This window comes from Anopheles stephensi, chromosome X (genome assembly GCF_013141755.1).
Source record: "Anopheles stephensi strain Indian chromosome X, UCI_ANSTEP_V1.0, whole genome shotgun sequence".
NCBI lineage: Eukaryota > Metazoa > Arthropoda > Insecta > Diptera > Culicidae > Anopheles > Anopheles stephensi.
This window is the reverse complement of record NC_050201.1, coordinates 13,469,198-13,490,000: the sequence shown is the minus strand read 5'-3', so window position 1 is coordinate 13,490,000 and position 20,803 is coordinate 13,469,198. Positions and strand designations below refer to the sequence as shown.

General features: G+C 49.6%; 1 protein-coding gene across 8 annotated transcripts in view; it reads left to right on the top strand.

Annotated features, from left to right (window-relative positions):
* LOC118509015 (CREB-binding protein) overlaps positions 1–16,669 on the top strand; it is a 31,733-nt gene extending 15,064 nt beyond the window's left edge. For 6 of the 8 annotated variants that reach the window (XM_036049057.1, XM_036049092.1, XM_036049037.1 and 3 more), the window contains 13 exons: positions 1–2,694; positions 2,788–3,077; positions 5,867–6,024; positions 6,530–6,634; positions 6,743–7,688; positions 7,797–8,027; positions 8,110–8,340; positions 8,432–8,829; positions 8,910–9,345; positions 9,417–9,782; positions 9,855–10,169; positions 10,246–10,560; positions 10,685–12,333. The exon at positions 1–2,694 is cut by the window's left edge and continues 5,119 nt beyond it. In XM_036049057.1, coding sequence (XP_035904950.1) covers positions 1–2,694; positions 2,788–3,077; positions 5,867–6,024; positions 6,530–6,634; positions 6,743–7,688; positions 7,797–8,027; positions 8,110–8,340; positions 8,432–8,829; positions 8,910–9,345; positions 9,417–9,782; positions 9,855–10,169; positions 10,246–10,560; positions 10,685–11,596 — 7,397 coding nt within the window. In that variant the 3' untranslated portion in view covers positions 11,597–12,333. Of the gene's footprint in view, positions 2,695–2,787; positions 3,078–5,866; positions 6,025–6,529; positions 6,635–6,742; positions 7,689–7,796; positions 8,028–8,109; positions 8,341–8,431; positions 8,830–8,909; positions 9,346–9,416; positions 9,783–9,854; positions 10,170–10,245; positions 10,561–10,684 lie in introns of all 8 variants that reach the window. The other 2 variants (XM_036049081.1, XM_036049102.1) reach the window with 2 other exon arrangements.
* The last annotated feature ends 4,134 nt before the right edge of the window (positions 16,670–20,803 follow it).

Genomic DNA, 20,803 nt, shown 5'->3' with positions numbered 1-20,803 from the left:
AGAGCAATGCGATGCGTGGCGGTTTGGTGGGTATGGCTGGCCAGCAGCAGCAGCAACAGCAGCAAGGCAACACAACAGTGCGCTTGATGATGCCACCGAACCAGCTGGGCGGTATGCTTCAGCAGCAGCAGCAGCAGCAGAACGATGGCGGCGGCGGCGGCATGCTGGGTCAGAGCGCGGCCACGCCACAGCAACAGCAGGCGCAAAACAATGCTTCAATCATTCCAATGGCAACGGGGTCCGCGGGTAACGGTGCCGCGAATCAGATGCTGTTCAGCCCGGGCGATGGCAGTGGTGGAGGTGTTGGCGTCGTCTGCAGCAACACATCCACCAGCATGCAGACGATGACGTCCCAGTCGATGCCGATCATGAACACCACCACCAACAACAACAACAACAACACTAGCACGATGAGTCTAGCAACAGCCGGCGGTGTTGTTGCACCGAACACAAGCAACTTTACCGGTGCTGGCGTTGGTGGTGGCAGCAACGCATCCTCCATGGTGGCCGTCCCAGTGCAAGGTACCAAGGACTGGCATCATTCGGTAACGCCCGACCTTCGCAACCATCTCGTGCACAAGCTGGTGCAGGCCATCTTCCCGTCGCCCGATCCGTCCGCCATGTTCGACAAGCGCATGTACAATCTGGTTGCGTACGCGAAAAAGGTCGAAGGCGATATGTACGAGATGGCCAACTCGCGCTCGGAGTACTACCATCTGCTGGCGGAAAAGATCTACAAGATCCAGAAGGAGCTGGAGGAGAAGCGCCAGAAGCGGAAGGAGCAGCAGATGCAGCTGCAACAGCAGCAGCAACAGCAGCAGCAGCAACAGCAGCAACAGCAGCAACTGAATGCGGCGGGCCAGGTGGTGGTCGGTCCGAACGCGGGCCAACTACTGCGACCGCTCAATCACACCAACCAACACCAGCAGCAGGTGAATCTGCTTGCCGGCATGAATGCTGCGTCGGGTAGCGGTGTGGTCGGTGTGGTTGGCGGTAACCAACCGACCGCGATGCAGCAACAGCAGATGCAAGCGGCACGGCACGCACAGATGGGACCGAACAACCGGTTACAGCAGCCCGGCGCAGCCACGCAGCAACTGTTCGTCGCCCAGCCCGGACCCAGCCCGAACGGTGGCAGCAGTCTGGTGCACGGTGGTGGCGCTGGAACCGTGCTGCCCGGTGGGCTTTCCCCGTTCGGCCAACAGCAGCAGCAACCGAACAGCAACCACGGGCAGGGTATGGTGGGTGTGGCCCAGCAACAGCAATCGTCACCATTCCTGAACGGACCGTCGATGATGGACAGCTCGTCCCAGCTGCAGCAGTTTAACGATATCGTGCGGGCGAAGTGTGCGAACCTGAGCGGTGGTGGTGTCGTGGACGGTACACAGCAGCAACAGCAGCAGCTCGGCCAACTGTCCGGTGCGCTGGCGGGTCAAACGATGGGTATGCGCACGGCGTTCGGTGGCGGAGTCAGTGCGAACGCGGGCCAGCAACAGCAGCAGCAGGGCGCGAACTCGGCGTCCGGTGGCATGTTCGTCAACACGATCAATCCGGGCGGTGGCTTTAAGCTGATGAGCGGTGGAAAAGCCCAAGCGCAGCAACGCAACATCGCGCTGCTGTCCGGCATGGGCGGAGCGGGCGGTGCTGGTACGGGTGGAGGAGGTGGTGGTGCTGGTGGTGGTGGGTTAGTCGGTAGCGCCGATATGCTAGCGAGCAGTCCGTACGGTGGAGGGGTCGGTTCGACGGTTGGTGGCGGCACCATTGCCACCTCGAACGGACCGATGCTACCGTCGCCGGTTGGCAACAACAACAGCAACTCGAACAACAGTATTGTGCCACTGCTGCTCACACCGGGCGGTCCTCCGTCGTCGGAATCGTCGACGGGCGGCGGGCTGGGAGATGTGCTCGGTGGATCGAGCGGAAGCGGCGGGGGCGGTGTGCAGGTTGGCGCTGGTCTCCTAGGGCAGGGAGCCGGCACGCTGCTAAGCGGCGGCGTCACCAACACACTCTCCCTGAACGGTGGTTCCACAACCACCACCACAACCACACCAGCGACAACACCCGCCACACCAAACGCGTCATCTAGCGGCAGCACCGCAGCGAACGTACTTCCCGCCTCATCGTCGGTGGTCGGATCCGTCACCAACTCCACCGCAAACGGTGGAAGCAATGTACTCACTGCCAACCGCATGGCATCGTCCTCGTCGTTCAGCTCGCAGATGGCCGCACTCGAGGCGGCCATGGCCCGGGACAAGGAAGATTCACCCGAACCGCCGACCAGCTCGAAGGATACTGCTAGTGGCGGGGGCGGGTGTGGCAGCAAGAACAACAAGGGCAAGTTCGAGATGAAGCGCGAGGAGGACATCAAGTCCGAGCCGGACAGCAACCACATGATGGACACGTCCGGCGGTGGTGGCGACGTCGGTGGCAAGAACGTGAACAACGAGTGCATGAGCATGATGGCGCACGACATCAAATCGGAGCTGATGGACGGGTCGGACGGTAGTAGCAGTGGTAGCGGCGGTGGTGGCGGCAGCGGTAAGAACAAACTCGACGTTTCCACCTTCAAGGTGGATGTGGAACAGAGCCGCGCCGGCAGCCCCAAACCGAAGGTGGTGAAGACGGAGCTGAAGGCGGGCATCTATCCGGAACCGACCATCCAGACGAACGCGAGCGACAACAAAAAGAAATGCTGTAAGTGTGGTTTTGTCGCACTGTGTGTGTGTGTGCGGTGAAGCATTGTTCCTTAACCATTTTTTGTTTCCCCCCCTCCTCTGTACGACACAGCGTTCAAGCCGGAAGAACTGCGGGAAGCGCTGCTACCGACGCTCGAGAAACTAGTCACGCAGGAACCGGAATCGATACCGTTCCGCATGCCGGTCGATCCGAACTCGCTCGGCATACCGGACTACTTCGACATCGTCCGGCAGCCGATGGACCTGAGCACGATCCGGAAGAAGCTGGAAAGTGGCCAGTATCAGGATCCGCGCGAATATGTCGACGATGTGTGGCTGATGTTCGACAACGCCTGGCTGTACAATCGCAAAACCTCACGCGTTTACCGCTACTGCACCAAGGTAAGATACTTGTTGCGCCCTGGAGGAGAAGGCGCCCTGTGATGGCTTTATACATAGCGAATAGCGCAAAACAATGATGCGGAAACTCTTTCAACCACGGCTGACAGTTTCAAAGGACAGAGGGCATCTGCTAACGATGTTTGTGTCTGATTTGCTGTCTACGCAAGATGGTCGTCGGTGTGTCCATCTTGGAAGTTCGCATGGCTCTAGTTTGAAGAGGTGCTGGACTTGGGATCTCCCAAGCAGAGGTTGTTGAGGGGGTTTGAGGCTTTGTGTGAGTTGGGAGCTTATTTAGTTTCGTCAGGTCTTGGCCTGCTGCAACAATCCTCGATACCGTTCACGGTTTAGCGCCGTCGACTGTCAATTCGTTCTTCAATCTCAGTCTGGGCCTACCACGCCTCATCTGTCGGTGTGGACGGCCTAATAGGACTTTACGAGTTTGGTCGTCCGGTATCATTCTCAGGACGTGACCAGCCCACCGGAGCTTGTAGCGGATGGTGAGATCATCGTACAGCTCGTAGCCTTCCACACATACGGGGCCAAAAATCCTTCTAGAGCGCGGCTAAGAGCGCTTCGTCAATTTTTGACAGAGTCCATGTCTCAGAGGCGTATGTGAGTACTGAACTGAGTCAGAACTCAACATCAATGCTGTTGTCGGTTGGCTGACTTTTGACCCCAGATAGGTGAAGTTTTGGACGACTTCGAAGGTGCGGTCACCTATCTGTACATCACCCCTGCGTGGATCAGTGTTTGTAAGCAGGGCCGCTGTTGAACTCGAGGTTCTCGAGCCGCACGCTATATTCTTTGATAAGCTTCTGCTGCATAAGAGAGCCTCAAACCAATGATGTCTATGTCATCAGGGTATGCCAGGACTCTGGATTGACTTATAGAAGATGGTCCCCGATGTTTCCACCTCCGAGTCGCGGATGGCTCTCTCTAGTGCCAGATTGAAAAGGAGACAGGCTAGCCCATCTCCCTGGTGCAGGCCCTTGGTCGTAGCAAAGGGCCCTGAGAGTTTTCCATCCACCTTCACCTGGCATGTGATGTTGGCCATTGTCATACTTGCAAGTCTGGTAAGCTTGGCATGAATTCCAAACGAGCTCATTGCGTCGTACAGTTTTACCCTGGCTATACTGTCATCTTCGGCTTTAAAATCAATGAAGAGATGGTAGGAGTGGAGCTGCTGCTTCGCCATCTTCTCCAAGATTTGCCGCATCGTGAAGATCAGTGCTTGATACGCAAGCTAGTAAGTGATAGATTTTTCTGGCCTTCCATGAAAAAAGACGTAGCAAATTGGACGCGTTGTTGTCAAGGATGCCGAAAAGCTAAAGTATTTCGACATGTAAAATCTCCAACCGAAGAATTCAAACCAACGAAGGCTAGATTCGAACATGTACACATGGACCTTGTGGGACCATTGCCACCATCAGAAAACATGACATACCTGCTAACGATAGTGTCGATAGGTTCACAAGAGAGATGGCCTGACTGTTACCCAATAAACGACATAACGGCATCTACAGTAGCCAGAAAATTCGTTGATGAATACGTGGCACGTTTTTGGTGCCCGGCAGTTATTACCACCGACAGAGGCAGGCACTTTACATCAAAGTTATTCGACGAATTAACTCGTATATTGGGAGTGCACCATATAAAAACAACCGCATACCACCCTCAATCTACCGGAATGGTAGAACGTTTCCACCGACATCTGAAGGAAGCACTCAAGGCAAATGAAAACACCACACAGTGGACAAAATGCTTGCCTTTGATTCTTTTAGGGATTAGAGTAGCTTTCAAGCAGGACCTTAAAGGTACACCAGCCGGAATGGTTTACGGTCAAAGCCTAAGATTACCTTCAGAAATATTTATCCCTTCAAAAGATGACACCTTCACACAGATCGCACTGAATTTATTAAGGATTTGAAAGAGAGTTTCAAATCAGTACAACCCAAGGCTCCGCGGCACGATAAGCAATCAAAGTTTTACATTCCAAAGTCCATAGAACTAGCTCGTTCCTGCTGTACGCTTCTGCCACATAGGAGAGCCTCAAACCAATGATATCTATGTCACCAGGGTATGCCAGGACTCTGGATTGACTTGTAGAAGATGGTCCCCGATGTTTCCACCTCCGAGTCGCGGATGGTTCTCTCTCGAGCGCCAGATTGAACCGGAGACAGGCAAGCCCATCTCCCTTTCGCCATACCTTGATCGTAGCATAGAAACCCTGAGAGTTTTCCATCAACTATCTCCTGGCATGTAATGTTGGCCATTGTCATTCTTACAAGCCTGGTAAGCTTGGCTGGGATTCCAAAAGAGCTCATTGTGGCGTATAGTCGCTGGTTATGCTGTCATATGCTGCTGCGGTGGAGCTGCTGCTTCGCCATATTCTCCAAGATTTGCTACATCGTGAAGATCTGGTTGATTTTCCGTTCCGGAATCTTCTCTGATAGTTTCCGACTATCTCTTCAACGAATGAGACAAGTCGATCGTGTAGGATTTCGGACACGAGGCGGTGAGTTGAGAGCAGTTCCTCAAATTTTCCTAATGAACTGCTGGATTCTTGACTCTCGCCTTTCTCTGTAAGGGAAAGGACAGTGTAAAAGCCTTTAATAACTTCTTGGAGCTCTGAAAATCAGCAACTGAAGTAGCTTGACTGTTTTAACTAGAGAAGTCCTTAGCTCTTTTTGATCCCTTTGCTCGTTGATCGTCTTACAGGAGCACCTGCTAGCAATATGTCTGTGATTACACTAATTTTAACCGGTCCTTTGCTTCTTTTCCTCCCCTAGCTGTCGGAAGTGTTCGAGATGGAGATTGATCCAGTGATGCAATCGCTCGGCTATTGCTGTGGACGAAAGTATACCTTCAATCCGCAGGTGCTGTGCTGTTACGGCAAGCAGCTTTGTACCATTCCACGCGACGCAAAGTATTACAGCTACCAAAACCGGTAAGTACTGGGATGTAAAATGTGTGTTGCTGCACCGGTATGCTTTGCCTTTACCACACTGGGGTAAAACGGCAGTTAAATGTTAATGCTCGCGCGCCCCCTTCACATGCGCCTTACCCCCGAGTAGAGTATTCATTATTCGGAGCCTATTAGTTACGCTGCGCACATTTCACCTCAAGCTATCACGATTGAACTGTGATCATCTAAAGGAATACAAAATTAAATCTGTGTTCATGTGTTTTATATTTTCATATATCGCTCATCAACACCACCACCATCACCACCGCGATGATTACAATAATACAAAACAAATGCTTGTTTACACCACACACACAAACACACCCTTCACACACTTTTTCCACCACAATCGCAACCTTCATCTTCATCCTCTTGCATACAACAACATCTTCCTAATCTACTCTACCTCGACGTGTGCGTGCGTGTGTGTGTGTCTGTGCATTGCTTCGACAAACAACAACAACAACAACAACAAACGAACTAAAAGCTCTTTTGGGGCATTATCTACCAGATACACGTACTGTCAGAAGTGCTTCAACGAGATACCGGGCGACACGGTAACGCTTGGCGACGATCCGATGCAATCGCAAACGTAAGTATTCAACCGGCCCGAGCCAGAGAGGGCGAGTGAGTTGTATGCTTACAAAATATGTGTTCCTCTCTCTCTCTCTCTCTCTCTCTATCCTTCCACTTGATGTAGCCAAATCAAAAAGGATCAGTTCAAGGAGATGAAGAACGATCACCTCGAGCTGGAACCGTTCGTGGACTGTTTGGACTGCGGTCGGAAGCAGCACCAGATCTGTGTGCTGTACCTCGAATCAATCTGGCCCGGCGGGTTCGTGTGTGACGCTTGCCTGAAGAAGAAGGGCCAGAAGCGTAAGGACAATAAGTTTAACGCGAAGCGGTTGCCCACCTCCAAGCTCGGCACGTACATCGAGACGCGGGTGAACAACTTCCTCAAGAAGAAGGAGGCCGGTGCGGGCGAGGTGCACATCCGTGTCGTCTCCAGCTCGGACAAGATGGTCGAGGTGAAGCCGGGCATGCGCAGCCGGTTTGTGGAGAACGGGGAAATGTTGCCCGAGTTCCCGTACCGGGCGAAGGCACTGTTCGCGTTCGAGGAGGTGGACGGCGTGGACGTTTGCTTCTTCGGCATGCACGTGCAGGAGTACGGGTCGGAGTGTGCGGCACCGAACACACGCCGCGTCTACATCGCCTACCTCGACTCGGTGCACTTCTTCCGACCGCGCCAGTACCGGACGTCCGTGTACCACGAGATACTGCTCGGGTACATGGATTACGCGAAGCAGCTCGGCTACACGATGGCACACATCTGGGCGTGTCCACCGTCCGAAGGGGACGACTACATCTTCCACTGCCATCCGCCCGAGCAGCGCATCCCGAAGCCGAAGCGGTTGCAGGAGTGGTACAAGAAGATGCTGGACAAGGGTATGGTCGAGCGCACGATACAGGACTACAAGGACATCCTCAAGCAGGCGATGGAGGACAAGCTGCAGTCCGCGTCCGAGCTGCCGTACTTCGAGGGCGACTTTTGGCCGAACGTGCTGGAGGAAAGCATCAAGGAGCTGGACCAGGAGGAGGAGGAAAAGCGCAAACAGGCGGAGCGCGAGGAAGCGGCAGCGAATGCGGTACGTGGTGCACTCTCTCTCTCTCTCTCGCTGTGTTGAGGTTGTGCACTCAAAGAACCATGTTACTTACATATATCGCGGGGCTTTCATTCTTCCCTTTCACAACAGATCATGTCCATGAACGATGACAGTGACACCGTGGTCGACGGGAAGAAGAAGGGCCAGAAGAAGGCGAAAAAGTCGAACAAATCGAAGGCGGCACAGCGGAAAAGCAACAAGAAAACCAACGAACAGATTGGGAACGATCTCAGTGCAAAGATATTTGCCACCATGGAAAAGCACAAGGAGGTGTTTTTCGTCATCCGGCTGCATTCGGCGCAGTCGGCTGCAAGCTTGGCGGTAAGTGCCTTTTTAACTTCCTCACCGCAGCTTAAAGTACTTATGTGAATGTGTTGCTTTGTTTTTTTTTTCACGCTCCCAGCCCATCCAAGACCCCGATCCGCTCATCAACTGCGATCTGATGGACGGGCGCGACGCCTTCCTGACGCTGGCGAGGGACAAGCATTACGAGTTTTCGTCGCTGCGTCGGGCACAGTTCAGTACGCTGTGCATGCTGTACGAGCTGCACAACCAGGGCCAGGACAAGTTCGTCTACACCTGCAACAACTGCAAGAACCACGTCGAGACACGATATCACTGCACTGTCTGTGACGTAAGTAGAGCCGTACGCCCCATCCCATCACTTAACGCGGTGCGCTTATTTCCCTTCGCTTTGTGTTTTTTTCCTCGTTCCACACACGCAGGACTTTGATCTCTGCATTACCTGCAAGGAGAAGGTGGGCCATCAGCACAAGATGGACAAGCTTGGGTTCGACCTGGACGATGGTTCGTCACCGTCGGACGTGAAGCAAACCAATCCGCAGGAAGCGCGCAAACAATCGATTCAGCGGTGCATCCAGTCGCTGGTGCACGCGTGCCAGTGTCGCGACGCCAACTGCCGGTTACCGTCCTGCCAGAAGATGAAGCGCGTGGTGCAGCACACGAAGCACTGCAAGCGAAAGACGCACGGTGGCTGCCCGATCTGCAAGCAGCTGATTGCGCTCTGCTGCTACCATGCGAAACACTGCCAGGAGGCGAAATGCTTGGTACCGTTCTGTCCGAACATCAAGCACAAGCTGAAGCAGCAACAGCTGCAGCAAAGGTACGTGCCGCGAACCGGATCCGTGCGGTTTGAACCACTTCTTATTTCGGTCGATCGGTTTCTTTTCTTTCTTTTAACAGATTACAGCAGCAGCAGCTTTTGCGGCGTCGTATGGCTGTGATGAACACGACCCGGCTCGGTGCACCAACACCACAAATACCGCAGAACAGCAATGGCGGTGGCAACAGCAGTATGGGCAGTACCGTCTGCTCGTCGAACGTGATCGCCGGCTGTTCCGTGGCACCGTCGTCCGGGCCGGTTAGCAACACGATGACAATCGGTGTGCCGGCTGGCGGCGGGGGTGTTGTTGCCGGTGTTGCTGGTGGTGGTGTTGGCGGTGTCGGTGTCACCGGTATGGGGTGCGGCGGTATGGGCAATGCGGCGGGTGCGATGAGCCCCTCGGCGGTGCCGAACACCGTGCAGATCGGTGGCATGGGCAGCCCCCATCACGGTGGTATGAATATGAAGCCGGGTGCACAAACACCACCGGCGAATGTGCTGCAAGTTGTGAAACAGGTACCGTTACACTGCCGCGGAAGCGTTGAACAGAAACGATAAATATCTCTTTGCCACACACACACACACAGGTGCAGGAGGAAGCGGCAAGACAGCAGGCACCGCACGTCGGCTACGGCAAGGTGAATCCGGTGATGGTACCGCCGGTAATGCAGCGTGCCATGCCGGCTGGGCATATGGGTGCGGCGGGCGTCGGCGTGAACGTGTCCGGGGTCGGCGTAATGCCGAACGCGCAACAGCAACCGAATGCGGTCGGCGTGTCGATGGGTGGACCGGGTGGTGGTGGTGGCCCGGGTGGAATCGTGGGACAGAACGTGATGCAAATGGACCAGTGGAACTCTCGCTATCCGAATGGCGGTGGACCAGGCATGCGCCCCACCCTACCCGGCCTGATGCAGCAGCCCCAGCAGCAACAGCCACAGAATCCACTGCAAACGGTAAATGTTCAATTCTACCTCTGCCGAGCCGTTTATATATTTATAAGTAAATATATATACTTTTTCTCTCAGGGCATTATGGCTGGCGGTGTCGGAAGTGCACAAATGATGGCCGGCATACGCCAGGGCCCAATAGCGATGCAGGGCGGTATGATGGGCAATGCGCAGCAGCAGCAGCAACAGCAGCAGCAACAGCAGCAGCAGGCTGGCGGCCAGCAAAACCAACCGGGTCAAACCCAGATGGCCACGCAGCCGAAGCAGGCAATTGCGCAGCTAATGGCCACGCTCAAGAATCCGGCCGCCGGTCCCGAACAGCAGCAGCAGCTGCTCTCGATACTGAAAGCTAATCCGCAGCTCATGGCGGCCTTCATTAAACAGCGACAACAGGTACGGGGTGTTGTTTGCGCCCACCTTTTTCCGCGAGATCAGATCCGATAACTGTTTGTTTTACCCCTTCGAACAGGCTCAGCATCAGCAAAACCAAAACCAGGTAGGCATGCCACAGCAGCAGCAGCAGCAGCAGCAGCAACAGCAGCAGCAACAGCACGTGCAACAGCAGCAGCAGCAAACGCAGCAACAGCAAGCTCAGCAGCAGCAGCAGCAGCACGGTGTAATGCATCCCGGTGGTTCGCAGGTGCAACAGGTGCAGGCGGGCCAAACGGTGATGGTATACAACAATCCACCATCCGGCGTCCAGATGGTAACGAACCGTATGCAAGGCGTACAGGGCATGCCCGGCGGTGGCAAACCGGCCAACAATCCATCCATGCAAATACCGGTAGGTGGAAAAATCCCGCGCGTTTTCCAAATTAAAACGATTTCGCTGCGAATTGATTTCTGGTTTCCAATCTCCACAACGCATCTGAAAACAACACACACACACATCCATTTTTCCGTTTCAGCTGCAGCAGCAGATGTGGTACAAGCAGCAGCAGCAGGCCCAGCAACAGCAGCAGCAACAGCAACAGCAAATGATGCTGCAACGGCAGCTGGCGATGGCGAGCGGTAACATTCCACCAGCGCCACCGTACAACCAGCGTCCCCGACCCCAGCAACACATGGGGTACGGGCAGGGTGGTGGCATGTTCCAGGACCAGCAGCAGTACATACAGCAAACGATGAAGCCCAACCCGCAGGCGCAGGGCGGCGGTGTCGGTGTGAACGTTCTGTCCCAGCAGCTACAGCAGCAGCAGCAGCAGCAGCAGCAGGGCCAGGGCCCGAACCAGGGCATTATGGGGCCACCGAATCCGCAGCAGCTGGCGATGCAGCAGCAGCTGATGCAGTCGGTACGCTCGCCGCCCCCGATCCGTAGCCCCCAGCCGCAACCATCGCCCCGTGCCGTACCTTCGCCCCGGGCTCAACCGTCCGTGTCGCCCCGGGCACAACCGTCGCCGCACCACATACCGTCCCATTCGCCCGTCCCGGTACAGCCGGGCGATGTGGTGCTGCACAATCACATGCACTCCGCCCACCAACCGACCAACGTTGTCGGTATGGTGGGGGGAGGGGGCGGTGGTAGCGTCGGTATGCCGGGTGCCGGTGGAGGTGGCGGTGTCGGTGTGGTCGGCGGTGTTGTCGGCGGTCCAGTGAACGCGATGTCGGTCGGCGGTGGTATGGGCGTCGGCGGTGTCGTCGGTGTGGTCGGCGGGCTTGGCGGTGGTGGGGGCGGTGGGGTGGTCGGCGTTGGGAGCGGCGGCGGTGTCGTGCAGCAGGATCTAGCGCAGGGCGTCGGCATAATCGGACCGGGGGGTAACGGGAACCCGGGCGAAACCTCGCTACCGGACCAGCTGACCAAATTTGTCGAACAGTTGTAGTAGTATTCGGGCGCATGTCAACGTTAGCGGGTAGAAACGTTTTATATTGATATTATTAGTTCGTTTCGTTTTAGCTATTGTTTTTTTTTTTCTATTTTACTTTACTTTACCTGGGGAGCGGGAGGGATGGGGGAGGGAGCGGGGGGGGGGTTTGCGAGATGGGGGAGGGGTACACTTCCTGTTTGGTTTCGGGAAACGATTGTTTTATACGCGCATATAAATACCATATTTATCTCCCCCTGCTACCACCCCAATCCCCCCCCCCCCCATCAAACCCCTCCCTCCCTCCCATTTACCCCATGAAGTGTTCCGCGGGTAAATATAGTCTGAACAAAAAAAAAGGATAGCCTGGTGAAGAAGGAGGAAGAAAGAGGTAGAGGGGTAGGAAGAACGGGACGGGCAGATATCGCTAAGTGAGATAGCAACTTTGTTAGTGTGTAAGTCAATGGAAGTGGAGGCGCGTGGACGAACTACGACTAAGCGAAGGATTAGCGTATACATATGTAGTAGTTGTGTGGATGCTGGCTGTGTGTATGTATGTATGTGTGTGTGTGTGTGCGCGCAGCAAGCAGCAGCTTTTATTTAAATATTTCTTAGCTTTTCGTTCCACCACAGGCCCCTCACAGTCAACCTGTGTGTCGATAGGAATGTATAGGTAAAAAAAAAAATGTTCATTAGTTGTATCGAAACCAATACACAAACATTGAACCACACACCACAACGTTCTGTTTAGCGTACCTGTGTTGTGACATCAAGTGGCTTTTTTTTTGTTGTAAACACATCCGGAATCCGGAGTGTATGTGTGTGTGTGTGTGTGGGCCGTTGTAACTCTCTGTCTTTTTCTCTTTATTTCTTTCTCTCTCTCTCTCTCTCTCGCTTTTTTTTATCTCCATCACCCCCTTCGCGGTATGAGTTACGATCATAGTGCGCTGTTGTGTGCGGTGATCGCGCTAGTCTAGTAACCGGCACGGCATACTACTTCAATGAGGGGGAGGGCGGGGGGGAGGGGGGGGTCACGCTCTTCTTTCGCTAAGTAACGGTTAGTATTCTTTAGATTTTAACAGGCAAGGCAGGTGTGTAGCAAATTGGGAAACGGGATGTTTTGCAACCCATTGTACAGCTGTGTATAGCTACTAAACTAAGCCGACAGCGAACGGAAAGGATGTGTGTGTGTGTGTGTGAAAGGACACTGCGCGCGATTGAAGCCATTTTTCTCAGGTTTCATAAACTTACCTTTTCGCGTAGCAATTAGGCGCAAAAGTGCAGCTTACGAACGATTAGCTATGTATTAGTTTAACTTTTTTTTCCACACACACACAGTAATTTATTTTCGCACATTTTTGGTTGTAAAATAAGTTCAGCGAGTAGAGTTGTTCTCACATCAGGCACGCCTATTGCAATACGCAGCCAACACGTCGCGTCGTACCCCTCCAGTGTGTTAGTAACAGTTATTTGGTTTTTGTTTGTTTGCTGCAAATCAATACGAATGATGTGATAGTTAATGAACCTAAAAGCGAGAGAGAGAGCGAGAGCGAGAGAGAGCGAAAGAGAGAGAATCGATAGAAGAGATAGTTGTACGAACTTTTATCTTTGTGTTCTTTATATTATCTTTTTTATGTTCATTATGTTGGTATATGTTTATGTTTAAGCGAATAGCATAGGAACAAACAGAAAGAGAGCGAGCGCGAAACATATTTCTGCAACAAACTTGTGTGTGTGTGTGTGAATGAAAACAAGAAAAAAAGGCAAAAAGTCACACTAGCAAAGACAAAACAAATTGAGGTAAGAAAATTGGCAGCAAAGCAAAACAAAACATCAAGAGACAAAACCCAAGGCCTTGTTAACGGGAAAGCAAAAAACAAAAAAAAAAGCAAATGCAATCGAATAAGATGGCCAAGATGCGCAGAGAACTGTTTGTAAAAGCGATAAGAGCTATAAGAAATGAGTGTTCTTTCGAAGCCCCGAGCGAGCACAGAAATACACACACACACACACACACGATAAACAAATCTGGGACCGATCCTAAGCAAAAAGCAATAGTGGTTGTTCAATAGATAAGCCTCGTTGTTGGGGTGTGGTGGTGATGAAAGGGAGGTTGATGTTTAAAATGGAAGTAATAGGACAAGAAATTAGGAATTTTTACTCTTGCGAGATCCATACGCGCGCACACACACACACGCGTACACTTTTACGATTTTTAATTATTTTATTGAAATTGAATTGAATCGCTGTTAAGTGCTGAATAGTTTTTTTTTGCTCCTTGCTTCTTTTTGGCATTAAAAGCTTACGCCGCCAGAATTTTGAAACAAAAAACACACACACGCGCACACACCTACATCTCACCACATGCATTTATTAATATTTTGTCGCTTTGCACCTATATCGCGAAACCCAGTGTACCACCATGCTGTTTTTTTTTTGTGTATGCAATATCGTGCAGAAGGCATAAGTGTTAATTTAAGCTCTTCAATCCGATGTATGCGCGCGCGTGTGTGTGTGTATTGGTAATAAAAAGAAAGTATTAATCTGTGCAATTAATTTTAGAAGCAATTTGAATGTGTGTGCGTGTGGCGATAAAGCTGTAGTTAGTTGAGCAATGATGAGATGAGAGGCGGGTAGATGGAACGCGCACTCTTCTTCACACACACACACTCACAACCAAAAACAAAAAAAAAGGCACATACAATAACATGAAAACAAAGCAATCAAACAGACGGAAGAAAAAGCTAAAATTCAATCGAAACGTGTGCGAGCCTATGGGCGTACGTGTACCATAACACATTCTGCGCTCTCGCTTTGTACTGCAAACACACACACAGAAACCGTGTGTATTCTAGCAATAATTGTTTTTAAATAGTGAGAGAACGCGTGAGGAACGATTCCCGTTCATCTTAGCGAGCAATTGCGTTAAACAAAACAAACGGACAGGGAACAGGTCAGGTGTGTGTGTGTGCTCTTGTGCGATTTTTAATTTACAACCACCCACCCACCCCATTCAAAGTGCAATCGGACCCCCCCCCCCCCCCTCCTCTAAAACCAATAATCCACATGATGGCCCCTATTTCATGTGTGTGCGTGCGTGTGTGCTTCGCTTTTAAAATATTCTTTCCGCAATTGACTAAAGAACAAAGAGAAGCCGGGAATGATGAGTGTGAAACAATTGTGTGAGATGAGAGCAATTGTTTATGTGGCTGTGTCGTCGTTAATTACGGCATCATCATCGATGGAATGTTTGATGGAGAAAAAACAAAGCTCTCGCTACTGTTCCCCCTATCCCTATGCTTTTTATTCGTTAGTATACAGTTGGTAGCTTTTAACACATACACACACACATACACACACACACAGGCTCGCATCCTTTCTCTGTGGTGGCGTAAGTTGGAGCTTAAAAAAAAACAAGCGTCCGGTTCGTCCGGTTTAAAGCGAATAGAGTATAAGACAATGCAAATCGAGAACACACACACACACACACACACACAGAAACACATCCACATCACGCGATCTGAAATGATTTTCGTTTCCTTGTTTGATTAAGGCTAATTTTAGTTTTTTTTTTCTTTTCTAAGAAGTATGTAAGCAAAGAACCATTATCCCTGTAATTGTTAGCAATGTGTGTGTGTGTGTTTTTTTTTTACTAGATATATACTACATATGTATATGTAATAATATCTAATGCATGTTAAGTATTTTTGTATCTCGCTTCGTTTACAATTAATTTATCAACCCGCAGCAATTCCGGCAATAAGTGTGTGTGTACATACTTTAGTAGCAACAACAAAAAAAAAAACACACGGTTCTATGTAATATGATGTAGTTTTTATATTTAAAAAATTAAGAAAATCCCCACACACACACACACACACACAAACAAACACTCCGATTGCGCTGCTGGCTGCTGCTGTGTGTAACAAGGGTAACCCCACTTCCTCAAAATGCTCACACGCGAACGAATACCATCCCCAGTCCACGTTTAGGGTACCACGTGTTAGGATACAGAAACGGAAGCGGAAGCGGAATGTTTCGTTATAACATTGCGTATAAAAAAATATATATATATAAATATGAATATAGAGCGCTACGATGCGGGAGGAAATCGTAGGGAAATAACTTATAACAGCAAAAATTGCCACATTTAATATAACAAAACATATATATATATATTATATGTAGTATAGGATGATTCTCTTATCACACATACACTCGGGAAATCGCTGTTGCTAGTAATGTGTTGCGATGAGAAACCCTGAAACAGAGAGAGAGAGAGAGCTGCTTCTCTAGGATATGTACCGGCTGATCCTTGTAAATTGATTGTACTGAGTGAAACGAAGCGATGGATCAAGTTCGAGTTGGTGGCGTCACAACAAACAAAACTAATCAACCAACAAAGAGAGAGAGAGAGAGACAAACATCAGCTGGCAAGCGGGTGAATTGCATCCAACAATGTGTGAGTGTTGTGCATGCAAAAAAAACAACACACACACACACAATCCTCATTTTTTTCTCACTTTCCTCTGTGTGGTTGGCAAGCGTATGTGTGTATGTGTTTCGTTTTGTTAGTTTTTCCTGTTTTTTTCTTTAAATAGTAATTTAAAAAACTAATAATAAGAGGTAAAAAGGGTGCCGAAAAGTAGTGGGAGTGCAGCAAAGAGAAGCTGAACCCCTGACAAAAACTCCGCACCCTTTTTACCATTTACTTACACACACACAAACACACTAATATAAGAAAGCAAACTGTTAGAAGAAAACAAACAAGTGGAATTAGGGGGCAGGCCGTTTGTTTGCAGAGCAACAGATGTAATAATACCTATACCTATATTGCCTAGATGTAAAGTAAGGAAGGAAGCAAGAAAGCAAACACAAAAAGCGAGTGGTAAAAAGCAGAAATGAAACAAAAAAATAACACAGAACAGTTAAAGTAAAGTAACAAGCTAGGAAGGATAGAAAGTAAGGCAAAACACAATATAGATAGTGAGAGAAGCATGATGGGGCAGGGTGAGGCGAAGAAGATGAAAAGAAAAAAAAAACGGAGAAAATCGAACATAAAATGTATACAAGCAAATTCCAGAAAATTAATTCTCTCAAGGATGTCTTTTAATTTCTTTTCTTTTGTTGTTGTGGTTCTTCAGTTTTGTTTTATGATTTTGTTGTGCTACTTTTTAAGAGGCTATTGGCATATAGTAGACGGGTTGGAAGGGGTGTATTTTTTTTGTTCGGTGAGAAAAAAGGGGGGTTGAGGGTGGGGATGGCGGATAGTGGATAGTAGTTTTGAAAGAATTGTGAAAACAGTGGCCGACGAAGGTAAGACAAGCCAGCAAAAATGAGAACGGTGAGAAAGCTGTTTCATATACGAACCAATAGTAAGCAACGTATAACAGCAAGTACTAACACTACTAAATACTAACACTTAACTATCACTGCTCTAATACTAATTTACGAACCTAATACTACCCCACTAACCCCCGGGCATCATTGTTTAGTGATACGGCTAGACCCGACTAGATGTAAGATTGTAATTTTCATTCCCCGCTGGTGGGGACGGTGATGTTGTTTCGGGGTGTTTGGTAGGCCTTGGCCGATAAAATGGCCGTCGCATTAGTAATGTATGGCGGAGTAGTATTATAGAATTGTACATTTAGCAACACACACACGTACAGAAACGAGGCGAGATCGTCTTCTCGCAGTGGAAGGAGGAGATTGAAGATAAAACATTTCGACTGAAGTGATCCTTTTGCACGTGGCTGCCTTAACCCGGTTTACTACAGATTGGGTTAAGGTGTGTACAGAAAATAGAAGGAGGATGGGGACTGGTGGAAGCGTAGGATATATATTCTTGTACAAAAAGAAAAGAAGAAAGCCAGTGTTCCGAGGGTGTTGGTGCATGATGATGAAACGCGTCTGATGAGACCGCACTTCACACGTCCGTCGCTTATTCGAGAACGAGTTTAGCTAGGGAGAACGCTGGTGTGCTCTGTAAGTATATGTGTGTATGGTGAGCTGTGGATGTACATATAGAACAATATAGACCGCTAGGATATATATTATATATATACATAATAATAGTTTTAAGGTAGCGAGAAAAGTGAAAAGCAATTTTTAAAATACCACGAAGCCTTCATACAAGACGAGTTATCGCTCCCTTCGGTTCAGATCTGCCCGTTTTGAGTTTTGTTGTGGTTTTGTTTCGATACTCCTTTCCGAATGAACACTCGCTTTTATTTGGCATACTTTTTTTTCTCGGAGAGAGAGCGTCAGGAATCTCAGTCAACCCAATCCCTGGTAGTGGGGACGCGTGGGGCTAGTCGAGCCGTACCGGAACGTCATGATTGATTTTAATCCATTATCGGGAGCAAGTGCAGCAGTGCATACACATGTGAACGAGAAGCACACACACACACACACACACACATGTGCGCTTATGTGTGGTGTATGGTGGGGTGGTGGTATCGGTGTAACCGATTCGGCGTCCTCCATGTTTTTTTGTTTCTATTGCAATAAATACAACCGGGACAATTTTTGGGCGGCTTCTCGCGTACCGTAGGAAGGAAGGAAGTACCGCTGCAGGGCTGAACGCGGGGATACATACCAAAAGCGGTGCATTGATCAGGCATTAAACAAAGCAACTCTACTTTCTAAGGTAATGATGTACAAAACCTCAATGCGTCAAACAAAAAGTAATAAATGGAAACCCAAACTGTCTCTATGGACCGTGTGTCATTGCGAGCATGTATATATCACCATCTAGCTAGCTAAAGGTATGGGAGACCATCGCGAGCAGCACCGGAAGACAGCTTTCGCCGAGGTTCGATCGTTGCGAGCACGCGATAATAATAAACTTCTTCTTCTAAAACTGGGATTTTGAAGGAAGAAGTGAGTTACTATTGAGGGCTCGCAGCGATCGAAGCTCCACGAACGAAGGCCATGCTGAGTGCGCACATCACGATGATCAGCTGGTTGGACGTTCTCTCTGTGTAAGTACCTGGCAGCTCTCATAGGTTACAGTGTAGATCTTGTCTTGTTTTGGGGATATTAACTGTCTTAACAAATTTCTAATTCCTAACATGGAGAAGGATATGGTGGAAGTCATGTGCTTCTTAAATTCGGCATTAGCTGGACTTTAATGATACAGATATCTTGGAGGTTTTCCTACAGCAAGTTTTTCGTGGCAATGAAAAATCTCCCATGGGGCAATCTTGGAGAACATGGCAGAGTAACAGCTACATTCCTACCAAGGGACTATGTTCAAGGGAGCTGACTGGTCTACACTACAGTCTGAGGTAATTTCTCCATGTGTATAATCTTGAAGGATGAAGCTGGAACCACCTGATCGTGCCTTCGACCATCTTTATCTTGGTTCAGCGGGTTAGATTTTGTAATCAGGAATAGGGCGGAGATTGCCTCAAGAATCTCGACCACTATATGCTTAGCGATATAGGGTGTGAAGTCCACCATCAGTCAACTTTGCCAGTATCACCTTGTGAAGCGCTGGAATTTCGATACCAACCAGAATCTTCGTCTACTAGTATGTCGATAAGATCTTCTTCTTCTTCTTCTTTGGCATTACAACCTCCAGAGATCTTGTCTTGGCGTGCCATATCTGGCTTTCTGTGACTTAATTTTATCCGTAGTAAAGTAAGTCAAGCCTTACGTACGGGGAGGCGGTCCGGATGGGATTTGAACCCCGGCCCTACCGTGTGAAGACCGGCGCCGCTGTCACCTCGGCCACCGGACCGCCCCAAAACCGATGTTATCATTCCCTACAAAAAACTGCATCAAGCGATATGGTAAGAAATGCGCTAGCAACTCTTAAAGCCACCGTTCGATGGGTATCTCGAAGGATCTTACGGGTTTTTTTCAATATCATGGCGTGGATGAGACTGTGAGGACCACATCTATTTGGCATTACTATCTGCAGCGTTGATGCGTCCACCAGAATGGTCGCGAGAATGGATGTCACTCGTGTTCTGTAGCAGATCAACACCGCAAAGCATTCAAAGGACCGTGAATGGAAGTAAGTAAAACTGGCCTAAAGTATGAAGCATTCGAGGTCAAGTTTTGCAATTAGACATTCGTGGACATTGCGAGGACATTCTTTAACCAACCACAAACTCTAGGCTAGGAGTAGGAATAATAATATGTTAAATTTTAAGATGAAAAAAGTCCTCAATTTTTCCAAATATTCATTTCAAGGCCAGTCAGAAATCGTTAGAAGACGTTGGGCATACGACACCTATCCTGCTGCTTTCGTTTGAATTTCGCCAACGCACTGCGCAGACTCGGTACACGTGAAAAGATGTGAACATCGGTAAACGCCGAATCGCGACGAACTGTCAAATCGTTGTCCAAGGGTTGCCTTGCACCCTGTAGTAGGAGGATGAGAATGCTGCTTTCGGTCTTTTTCCATCAATTGTTGATTGCACAGTGCGGGAGATATAAATAGGATTACTCCGTTTTTTTCTTCCAACACTTCTCCCAACATTGAACTTACTAGAGATTCGTCCAAACAAAGTCTTCCGCAATCTCCATAAAGCATGGTAGGACAAGGAAAGGTTAAAAGGTCACCCGGTTTAATAGACTGACCGCTTATAAAGGTGCAAAGGATGTAATTGTAAGACTTCACAGTATCGGTGTGTTTGGCCAGGGCAACAGGTGCGTCGATTACATAACATCCGCCGGGTGGTACGTAAATTAGCTTAAATGTAGCCGAGCGCACATCACGTGCGCGGTTCATGTGCCTGCTTTTGTGTGCCCACGTGTGTTGATGTAATGTCGGACTTTTTGCACGAGCGCCTGGCTGTAATGTGCTTTGCGAAATGTCATCACAAACGCAGCCGGCGGCAAGCCGATAAATAAGCTGTTGCCAGTCGAATTGCATAACTTGTGGCGTTTATGAGTCTAGGCCATTAGCGTGTCTTTGTGGTTTGGTTTGGGGTTCCTTTTAAACAGAGTTTTTCAGTCCAAGACAACCCACACCTTGTTTGAAACAATAAGCAATTATGATACAAAATATAATCAAAAGCAATCTTTCCCCCCTCGGGATCTGTACGGGACCGTCAGAAACCGTCGGAACCGTATGTCGATTCCGTACAGGTCCGTACGATTCCGGCGGTTCTGGACGGTTCCAACAGTTCCGTTCGATTCCGGCGGTTCCGACAGTTCCGTAAGATTCCGGCGGTTCCGGACGGTTCCAACAGCTCCGTACGATTCCAG